Source organism: Homalodisca vitripennis, chromosome 1, assembly GCF_021130785.1.
Source record: "Homalodisca vitripennis isolate AUS2020 chromosome 1, UT_GWSS_2.1, whole genome shotgun sequence".
NCBI classification, from domain to species: domain Eukaryota; kingdom Metazoa; phylum Arthropoda; class Insecta; order Hemiptera; family Cicadellidae; genus Homalodisca; species Homalodisca vitripennis.
The window spans coordinates 221970071-221982229 of record NC_060207.1 but is presented as its reverse complement, the minus strand read 5'-3'; the positions used below and the strand labels follow the sequence as shown (position 1 = coordinate 221982229).

General features: G+C 33.7%; 1 protein-coding gene across 3 annotated transcripts in view; it reads right to left on the bottom strand.

Annotated features, from left to right (window-relative positions):
• Nucleotides 1-6968, bottom strand: part of LOC124353093 (alpha-L-iduronidase) — a 37487-nt gene extending 30519 nt beyond the window's left edge. The window contains exons 1-4 of one of the 3 annotated variants that reach the window (XM_046802913.1): nucleotides 6829-6968; nucleotides 3615-3815; nucleotides 1513-1653; nucleotides 34-227 (exon numbers count right to left, since the gene is read on the bottom strand). In XM_046802913.1, the coding sequence (XP_046658869.1) occupies nucleotides 34-227; nucleotides 1513-1653; nucleotides 3615-3769 (490 nt within the window). In that variant the 5' untranslated portion in view covers nucleotides 3770-3815; nucleotides 6829-6968. The other 2 variants (XM_046802912.1, XM_046802914.1) reach the window with 2 other exon arrangements.
• Between the last annotated feature and the right edge of the window lie 5191 nt (nucleotides 6969-12159).

Here is a 12159-nt window from a genome sequence, read left to right as displayed (position 1 = left end):
CTTTGTTAATAGTGATATTAAAAATAGACTTACTAATATAATGAGCAGCTAAATTCGATATGAACTTCTCCCACAAAGTCAACGTTGTCGGATTGGAATTAAGATCATTGAATATGCCTCCCGGGTTGCCCATGAGCTCAAATCCGGGTTTCATCCTGTGCACCTTAAGCCACCAAATCAGATAATCCAGAGACTGGAAATTGAAGAGTGGTTCAACATCAGTATAACTGAAACAGTTTTAGTTCATTTAAAACTCAAGCAACAAACTATCAAAAGAGGTTTGCACAAGGTAATTTTCTTTATGTACATATCAAATATTTTTTTATTGCACTCTTGACACACCAAAACCCACATTCTGAATATTCAAAAAAATGTATATACTGTATAGACTCTGCACATACTGCACAAGGGTTTAATACACCCAATGAATATTTTTAGCCTTTTTATGCTAAGGGTTTTCAGAATTTCTATGCCACAAAGACTTACCAATTTTAAGCAAAACTGTACTGGTTTAATGCAAACGTTGAGTTTAGATCCGGTTCACCTTCCTCTTAGGTGAAGCATCTAAAATCCTATACTGTGGCATACTATGCTGTATGCTGTACTGGTTTAGGATAAAAATTGTATATTTCAAAACATTAAAGATATTCATATGATTTTTCAAACATTTTCATTTGCATGGACTAGGGAACAATTAAAAAATAAATACACACAACATACATATGGTAGTATGGATTGATTCAATACAAAAAAATTATTCTAATTAAAAAATAAATTCTTTGATTTTTGCAGGAATCTTCTTATTACTGACCAATAAGCAACATACTGTTTCAAAAATGTATAAGTTTTGTTTAAAAAATTTGGGAAATATTTAAAAAAAGCGTTGAAGTTAGATTGCTAACATACCCTTCCTGATTTAATTTTAGAAGATTTTACGTTATTTGAACAATGTTTTTTAAAAATTAACTTAAATATGAGAAGTTAAAGTAGGTAATAATGGTAAAAAACCTAAATTGTAAATTAATTAACAAAAATAATAACATACGAAAATTGGACTTACTTTTTACCTTTGTTCAAAATGTATTTTAATAATTTTGAAATAACACAATCCTATGTAACACAAAACAATAATGTAAACAAACCTAATACTATGTTATATTGGATTGTGGGTGCTACTAGTAAAAACAAGCGAGGACAACAATTTTGATCAGTTGTGTAATACTGATCACCAGCTAACTTCATCCAAGATCAAATAAACAGTTAACCAATAGAGTACATTATACAACCAAACAAATTAATTAAATATTACTAATATTATTTAACAGTGGATTCGAATAACTTAAAAAGAACTCATTTTTTCATTCTGTTTCATTAGGAAAACAACTAAAAATTAAATATTTACAACAAAAACACCAATTATTTTGTAATAAAAGTAAGAAATGAAGCATTAAACTTACCGTTACTGCCATTTACAGATTGGAAATTCTTTACAGTTTACTTTACAGAACTTACTTCACAGTTATTAAATCCAAAAGCCAGTGTATTCGCACATGTGATATGCCCTTGAAAGGCAATGAACCGATGAGGGCAAGGTTAACAAGTTGCTCTTTTGATGTTAAATACTCCATTGCAGCTTCACCTGGTCCAGGAGGACTGGAAATTCAAATTTGTAGATTAATAGGTTAATTCTAACACTCCAGACAAAAATGTATTGTTTTACTTTAAATCAAATCTTGTTTATTGCCGTAAAACTTCTACAAGTATTGATAATATCTATTTGACGCCAGATGGCCAAGTCAAAATTAAATTAAACGATGGACTATTCTAAAAACTAAATCAAATAAAAATAATACAGGGGCCAAAAAAGTAGCCAGGAAAACATTTTGGGGGTTCAAGACGACTGATATTTTCCCTTAGTGGACAGAAAGTAAGGCGAGTGCAGTCAACCGCTCATTCCCCATTTTGTTCCTTAAAACGATCTTGACACGTTTCAATGTTGAGAAAAATATTTCAGCAGTAAATGAAAGTAGTACTGAAGTATTTAAATAATAATAATAATCATTTGCAAAAAAATTAATTTAGAAAATTTGGGGGGTCTGGACTCCTTGGACTCCCTTGCTGGCTACGTCCCTGACAGAGGCCCAACAGTAGCATTTAGAGCAACATTATAGAAGCTTAGTGGTTTGAGACAGTTTACCTACTGCATTAAAACTAGTCAAAACAAGGCTTGAACAACGCAACAAAATGTATAAAATTTTATAAAAGTCACCATTAGTTAAATAATATAAAACTCAACAATAGATAAATTTAATAATAACTATATAATTAACAGCCAGTACATAAAATTAGTCAAACACACTCATACACAAAACCTACAACAAATTAGAAACATAAATTATTTGAAGTGTAAAATTACTAAACTGGATAAAAAAATAGAGACATTAACAACCAATGGTAAAATTTGTGTTGAAATATTTTTACAGGGTTTTTAAGAAGTAAATGCTCCAATTTATTGTAAATCTTAAGTGAAATGACTGAGTGACTATTGTTACCTAATCTATGAAAGTGGTTGTTGTAGCTATGTATTTAAATTAGTACCTCTTCAGAATAGGATTTAAGAAAAATAAACTAGACCCTCTCGTATCTGGTGCACTACATTTCGTCTTTTGTGTGATACAAAGAACCAAATCATGTTTTCAAAATGGAATTTTGTGGCACCTAATAATACTGGTAATTTAACATTGTTGTCGCAGTATGAATATAAACTTTGTATACTTATTATATGTCTTATGTCTATTACACAAATTTTCAAAATTCTACATATACGATTAATTTGCTATTAGTCAGCTCTAAAAATGTTATACTATTAGTCAGGTGTGGAAATTTCTTTGCACACCATACATTGTTCTTACGGTAAACATTAGTTTTAAAAAAATCCTAATATATTTAGGACTGATGCATAACACTATCATTTGAAATACAGTAGCTTTTACAAAAATTATCGCCCTTAGAAGAGAAAAATTTTATTTTATTAATATCAGTAAAAACATAAAAAATAGTTATATTATTAAGTTATTGGTAAAGTCTATTACAGTACAATAATTTAATTTACAAAATACATGATTTCATCCATTTTGTTACTGCACTATCAAATTTTTGAATAGTCATGTAATAATATATGACAAAAAAAAACTAAAACAAGAATAAAATATTCATGCAGTTAGTCGGACATTACAGAATAATTCACATGAGAATGTGAAATGACTAATAATATGAGGAATTTAAGTTAATGTGAATGTTGGGTTCATCTCCAGTTCACCTTCCTCTTAGCGCAATGTCTAGAATCCGATTCTATCACAGGCTTGACTCTTGTTGGAGTCCAGATGCTGTACTATGAGGATGGTGAACTGGGGCTGAACTCAACATTCGCATTGAACCAATCCTTCCCACAATCTACGTTACGTGAAGTTAAGAGTCTCCTCTAATCAGCAGCTGAATAGTGACAAACCACCCCTTTTGTGAAAAAAATGTTATTAGTATTCTCAACTAATGATGGATTAACTAAAATTAACTGTTTTACAAATTATTAAATATGTTATAACAAGTTTTCGTACCTTAATCCAGTGTTATCCCAGATTCTCCTCAAGTCTCCGACACTTGACGTCATATCGACAACAACATCAAAATCACTGCCAAGAGATTCTTGTGTAGCCCTGGTTGAAGCAACCAGTAGTAAACCTACCAGTTGGAATACTTTGAAAGCTACCATAGTATACTTCGTATTTGTAAATCACAGCATTTAATTAGTTCTGCAACTAAACAATAAACACAAATTATAACTTTACTGTAAATTTAAATAGAACTTAAAAATTAAGTAAAATAATTATGCAACTGTTTAATGAGAGGCTATTTTGGATAAAGTAATTTCTTAAAACTTTGTTTTGCATGAAAATAAAAACTGTACAACTGAAAATATTGAAAGAAATTAAGTTAGAAGACTATTTAGAACTTTTCTTGTACAGTATAACTAGAGTTCAATTAAAATGTGTCTGAACCAAGTTTAACAATGTAATTATATACATTCAATTTATCTTAAAAACAAAATGATAACTACAGAAAATCAATGATATTCAGACAATGATTTTATTTTATAAACTTTATTTTTAACCCTTTCTCTTTCTGCACCACCATATTTTAATTAGCTAAAACTAATGATGTTATATAGTAAGTAGTAAGCAAGGAACTGTACACTTTTACTAATAACTGAACAGTATTATCTAAAATCTTACAACCCATGCATTTTTTCAGTATAAAAGGCTAATAATCATTAATTTCCTTGTATAAAATATATCATAGAGTTAAAATCATTTTGTCAGCCCCTTGTTAAGACATTAGTGTATTTTGAATTTGTGGATCATACTAATTTTATTTATCGTTCCCTTGAGGTTCAGATTATTCACGTTATACTGCTTCTAAAGCTTGATTCCAAGTTCTCTCCAGATAAGACCACCTCTCACATAAGACCAGGGTCTCTTTAGTAAATTGGCCTCTTTGCAAGAACGTAGTAAGGAAAAAATTTTGGGGGGTCAAGACGACTGATGTTTTTCTCATAGTAGATAGAGAGTAAGGTGCCATTTTGTTCCTTAAAAGGTTCTTGACCCGTTTCAATTTTGAGAACGATCTTACAGCAGTACATGCCAGTAATACTGAATTATTAAAAATAATTATTTAGATAATCGTTTGCTGAAAAGTAATTGACAAAAATTGAAAATTTGGGGGAGGTCCAGACCCCTTGGACCCTCTCGCTGGCTACGTCCTTCCCTCTTTGATTAAATAATATTCATAGTTACTTATTAATCTCCACAAGTAGCGTGTTACAGTGTTTCAGACAGAGGCCTTATTCTCATTCACTATGGGATTCGGAAGTGGGCTACGATAATTTTTTAATTTTACAAATCATGGAATTCTTGGCACTTCCTCATGACTAATCCATCCACTAAGCCTCCTTGATAATACAAGTATGATGTACCTGAACTATGTATCATGACTAATATCAAACTTATGCCGACATATTATGCCGATTATAATAAATTAAACGTATGTTCCTGTGAATGTTGTTATATCTGTTAGACAAATTGGCCTTTCGAGCAGCTATACAGATAAATTCCTGCATGATCTGTCATAAGTATTAATTTTACATATAATAATAGTTACTAAGCCAAGAACTTCTTGTAAATATTAATATTATTGTATTATATAATATAATAAATGAACAAAGTAATCAAGTTCATACGGTTTTGTTTTTAATAATTTAAACCAATAATAAAGTTGGATATGGGTAAGTGCTATAAATATAGTTTATTTGCCGCAGCTTTTTTAATAATTAGAGATAGAAAAGAACATTAAATGTAAATGTTGTTTAGAAAAAGTGTTAAAAATACAGCCATGCATGTTATTATTTCAAAAGCTTAGCCTATCATGAAGTAAGTGTTATTTTTTTTTTTTTTTTATGCTTTTCAAGAGTTTAAATTGTTTCAAACAAATTCTTTAGAGTCCATATAGAGATGAATCCGTTTAAACTAAATCTGCAGTTAACAGTTAACTGACCATTAGACATTTGACCCGGGTGGTCTGAAACACCCTGTAGACCTATAATTTGAATATTTGTTTCAACAATATACTATCCCTTAGAATGTTGATCAGTAATATTTTCACTGATGAGATAATGTTTACAAGGTCACCAGTGATATTTTCATTGACTTACATCCACTAGCTATACAGGTCTTAAACATCCCAAAACCAAAGGCAAATCAAAGTTATATTAATGAAGAAAGCTGAAGACATAGGCTATACATTTATTGGTCTTTGATTTCCTAATACCCTGTCTCCAGATAACATTAGTATTGTTAGACCTACTTCACCTTTTTCTTCAATCTTGTTTAAGAAGCTTTGTTGTCAGGCAATACTTTATTGTATTATGTAACTTGGCCTATATGAGCACATATTTTTGAGCTCACAACTAAATTTGATACAACTTGGCCTATTTCAATTTTGACTAGAATTAGTTGGAAATTTCTTATAGGCCTATTAACTAAAGATTAAAAAATAAAAATGAAAAAGGCAACCCCATTTTTTAAATTTGTAACCAACCATTATTTTATCATTTTTAACCAGTATATTTTGTAATCCTACAGTTTTCTTATGAGCAAAATTATGTGCTACTCTTTGTACATAGGCCATAAATGTACTAATTTTTATGAATGTTATGTTATTTTTAAACCCATGGAATGACTGGGACCCTGTATATATTGAAGTAAAACACTTCAGGGTTTAATGTACTTACCCCAGTCTGAAATTGGAAGAACTCCTTTTGGTAGCTGTTAAAAATTAACTTGGGAATATATCTCAGAAGATTTTAATTACAAGGGGATTTCAAAATAATGAACAAAAATGGGAGGAAATAACTTATTTAAGAAGTGATGTTTGCTTACCTAATTCTTCGACTTTGAAATGGAAAGGTATGTCTAGTCTGGTCTAATTTACTTTCACAAGTTTAGTAAATATTGCACAATGTACAGCACTACTCTAACTACACCAGTTAACCAAAAGTTAGTTACATTTAGCGGTTTAACCGGCTAGATACTCTAAGTAAACAATCGTGGTTAATATTTGGTTCACTAGTTAGTAAGGTTAAGATTCACATAAATGTTATAATCATCGTTACAGTAACTTTATAGGCTATGTTATTGTGTAACAGTCTTTATTAAAGGTTAAGTAATAACTATTCAAAATTATTGGGTGTTAAAATATATTGTCTGAGATTCTAACCCTTTCACAGATAAGAAACGAACTAGACCGAACGAAACCGCTTATAATCAATGTCCTTAGTTCTTAGGAATGGACTGGATTCGACGACTAAAAGAAGAAAAGGGACTAATAAACTGTGGGAGAACCAAACTCAACCAACCTAGTCTCATAGAGGAAAATACATTTGAAGCGATTGCAGCCATTGATTACTGAGCTAAACTGCGTTGTTGTTTTAGCAGTTTTATTGCTTTAGCAGTGTTCCTACGTCGCGAGTAAAGTTTTAATTTGTGTTTCAAATACGTTTTATTACGTCGCAAGTTTTGTTATTTGTATTTCAAATACGTCTATTGTGATGGAGGGTGTTCCCGGAACATCAAGGGACGGTTTGTTTGTAAACGACGAGGAGTATGCCGAGTCAGAGGGTAGCAATGGCGAACATGAGAGTGACGTCGACGAAGCTCAGCTCGATGTGGAGATTGAACCAGGACATTTACAATCATCAGATGATGATGTACACATTCCTCATTGGAGTTTGACAACTGCTGGACTTCGCAGAATCCCGTTCACTAAAGACAATTCATACCTAATTCCCGTACCTGGACGAAATCGACCTTTTGACTGGTTTACCGTTTTACTGGATGACATTTTTTTGGAGTGTGTTTGACAAACCAAGTTTAACTCTGAATTCTCGAATTAATCAGTGGAAAGAACCGTCGCAGAGTTGAAAGTGTTTATTGGTTTGATTATCCCTGATCGACATGGTTGAAACCATAATTGACAATCTCGAAGAAGGTAAACTAACAACAAGCATATTCCTCGACTTCAGTAAGGCCTTTGATTGCCTGGGGCACGAGCTCATACTGCAAAAACTAGAATTTCTTGGAATAACAGGAACAGCTAAAAAGTGGTTCGGAAGTTATATCATGGGTCGAAGTCAGCTAGTTGAACTCAAACAAACAACAAATGGGGTAACAGGAAAAACCAAGTCAGGTCCCTTACCAGTCAACCGAGGAGTGCCGCAAGGATCAGTTCTCGGCCCAGTCTTGTTCATCCTTTTCACAAATGATATGCCTCAGTACATAGGAAATCAATGTCACACTCTTATGTACGCGGATGACACCACCCTGATCCTAAAAAACTCCAAGTCAGAAAATCTAACATCATCTTGTCTCACTTCAGTAAAAAAAGCTTATGAATACTGTAGTAAAAATCCTGGCAGTAAACACTACAAAGACACTACAAGTTGCTTTTGGAAGGCGAGCAGAGATAGTTGAACACATCCCAAATGTGGAAATGAAGAATCATACTACGTTTCTGGGTGTTACCCTAGACAAAAATCTGACATGGGTGCCTCACTTGGACAGCCTATGCAAAAAGCTTAACACTGGCTACTTTGCAGTAAAACGCATTGCAAGTTCTTGTGATACAAACACTGCCAGGACTGGGTACTTTGCAGTTTTTGAGTCCCATCTCCGCTATGGTCTGGTTGTGTGGGGTGGAACCTCAAAGACTAACTTAGAGAGAGTCCTTAAAATTCAGAAGAAAGCCATCAGAGCCCTAGCAGAATTACACTACAATGACAGCTGCAGAACAGCATTTAAAACTTTTAAAATCTTGACTGTTGTGAATCTCTATATTGAAGCAGTGATCTCCAGCACCTGTAATGAAAACCCTAAAAAAAACAGTGATGTCCATCAGTACAACACAAGGGGTGCTGAACTATATCACCTACCGACCCACCACATGTCACTGTACGAGAGAAAACCAACCTACATTGGAGGAAAACTGCACAACCACCTACCTCCGGAGATAAGGAAACTTCAAGGCAAGAACTTCCAGCACAAGCTAAGAAAATGGCTTGAATATCACCCATTCTACTCATTGGAGGAATTCCTTGAACTCAACTAAAACTTGTATATATATATTATGCACTGTAAAAGATATTTTGACGCCCTTACAATTCTCCAAGGAATTTGTAAATAAAGATTGTATTGTATTGTATTCACGTGGGCACTGTGCGAGTGAACCGGTTCAATGACTACTGGAACAAGTCAAGATATTTTTATTTTAGCCTAGTACGAGAATACATGAGTCGTGACAGATTTCTTATGATCTTGAGATGTCTTCACTTTAGCAAACACGATGACATCCACTGTAACAATTGACCGTTTGCACAAAGTCAGACTGATTATTACACATTTTATTTCCATCCGGGGAAGGAACTGTCGTTGGATGAAGGTACTGCCCTTTGGAGGGGTCGCCTTATGTTTAGGCAGAACATCAAAGGTAAAACACACAAATATGGTATTAAACTCTACTCCTTGTGTGAACCCGGCGGACTATGTGTTAGGTTTACTGTATATTCAGGTAAAGGACGGGAACTCAGCGGAAAAGGACACGCTATGAAAGTTGTTAAATAACTAATGCAACATATGCTGAATAATGGACACTCTCTGTTTATGGACAATTATTATATGAGTTTTCCCTTATCAGCAAATTTGTTAGCAAACGGTATATATTGCACTCGAATATTGCGTACAAACCGCAAGCACTTACCAGATGCAGTGAAAGAAGCCAAACTGGGGAAAGGGGAGACGATTGAGCGATATGCTGATGGAGTGATGGTAGCAAAGTAGCGGGACAAGAGCACAGTAACTTACATGTCAACTGAGTTTGAGAATGTACTGGTCACCTCCAACAACAGAAGCAATGTCGCTCGCGTGAAGCCGCTACCTATTGTCCAATACAATGCCCATATGAAGGGTGTAGATCGGCACGACCAAATGTTAGCCTACTACCCTTGTGAACATAAAAGCCTGAGGTGGTATAAAAAGATATTTGTTCATGTTATACAAATGATGTTGATCAATGCTTTCAAGCTGCATCAGTTGGCCAACCCCAGGTCCAAGAAACCCCTTTACAACTTCAGACTTGATGTTTTGGACATACTTCTTCCTCCAACACTGGGTCCATCTCCTAAGCGACTCCGACAAAACTACAATGTCGTTCATGTCTTGTCAAAAAACACAAAGCTAGCTCCAGATGGAAAACGTATCCCGGCGAAGATGCCAACAGTGCTCTAAAGAAAAAAATCATTTTCTATCTATTTCTGTAATCAATGTCCTGGAATACCTGCGTTGTGTGCTATCCAGTGCTTTGATTTGTACCACAAGTGCACAAGTAAAAAAATAATAATAATTATAATAAATATATAATGTTACAAAATGTTTGCTTCAAATATGAATTATGTATGTATATATATATATATATATATATATATATATTTTTATACACACATATATATATATATATATATATATATATATAGCTATATATTTTTATACACACATATATATATATATATATATATATATATATATATATATATAATTACATGTGTGTGTGTAAATACAGCACAAAAGTTAATGAACATTATGTTTTCTGACATACACTTGATGTATCATTGGCATTGTGTTACATCATATAGTGGGATGCTGACGTTGCCTATGGGCAACATGGTCAAAAGAAATATTTTAAAAGGTTATTTCTTGGTAAAAGTTCCATATCTGTGTTTGTCTGTCAACTATTTACCTTTATAAAATAGTTCAGCTTAAAAAAATTATGTTGGTAGGGGAAAACTGTCCTGGAGTGCTGGTGTTGCCTTTAGGCAACACAAAATGGCAGGCAAGTTTTCATCAGATATATTATTTATGATTATATCCGTTAATATGTAACACAAATCTACTATATTTTGCACACACACAAAATATTTTAGCATGGGGGTGAGCGCCTATCGGAGCTGAATAGCAGTGAATGTGTTAACATGATAAAACCATACTTGGAATAAACGAATGCAACTTAGTGTGGAGTGTTCGAAAATGTATTGGGTTTTGGAAAGAAAATCACATATTTCTCTTTAAAATAAATTGTTACTTTATAAATTAGTTTTGAAACCTGTCTGAAAATGTGGGCTTCAACTGTGGAGCACTGCGTCTTTATCAAATCAGAAAGTAATTCTAATCTAAAGTGCTGAGAACAATGCTGCAGGCTACACAGTCCATTACAAATTCGGTGACTCGGATTGCATGTAGAGAAAATATCTAAGTTTAGTCTACACTCGGCCTAAGCTTAAAAGTCATCAAGACTATCTTGCTTTGATTTTACTGGACAATAGCAGAGACCAATAAGAGAAGTATATTCATATATATGTATGTGTACATATATATTATTACTAGTCTCTGACATTATTTAGCGTATTTATAGACTTTAGTAGGACCGAATCCCTTTAAGTATATGACCGCTTTTAAGTTCTTCGTGTTGATTAGATCTTTAGACACTAATCAACCATTATCTAATCAACAAGGTTGCTGACGTGACTTCGGACTGGGGGTGTGTTACTTGTGGGGTGCCTCAGGGTTCTATCCTGGGTCCCCTACTCTTTGTACTGTATGTAAATGACATTCACAGAGTTCTCAAATACTGCAGGTATCACATGTACGCTGATGACCTACAAATCTACTTGCACTTTGACGTTAACTCCATTAACGACTGCATCAACAGAATGAATGACGACATTAAAAATATTGTTTTATGGTGTGGAAACCATGGGCTTACACTAAACCATGCAAAAACCAAACCAATACTTATATGCCACACACGTTTACGGAACTTTCTGGACCCGAACACTATTGAATCCTTAATTATTGACGGAACTACTCTACCATACTACGAAACAGTGAAAAATCTTGGTTTGACATTTAACTCGAATTTGACTTGGACGGAAGCGGTGAGGGATATATGTAAAAAAGTCTTCGCATCTGTCCACTCACTGAAACGCTTACAAAGATTTCTACCTGAACGGATCAAACTACTGTTGACAAAATCACTAGTACTTCCACACTTCAATTACTGCAACTCTGTGATGAATGACATGACGGTAGCACTTAGTGAGAAGCTGCAAAGGACTGAAAACTACTGTTTACGTTACGTTTATGATGTGAGACGAGACCAACACATTACACCGTACTATATTCAGGGAAATATTTTGAAATTAAAAGAACAACGATCAATCAAAATACTAAATTTAGTTCATTCAATTTTACAATCTGGATTTCCAAAATATTTTTCAAACTATTTACAATTTATATCTCATGATAGTGTAAGAAGCACTCGCTCTGGTTCTCGTACCTTAAGAATGCCCCAACACAGGACTGTAGTATTTGATAGATCTTTTCAAGTGATGGGTTGTCGTCTGTGGAACTCCCTCCCCCAAGAAATCACTTCCATTGAGGGAGATCGGCGGTTTGTGGCGGCACTGAAACGTTTGTACCATGAACGGTTGGTCGGGGCGGG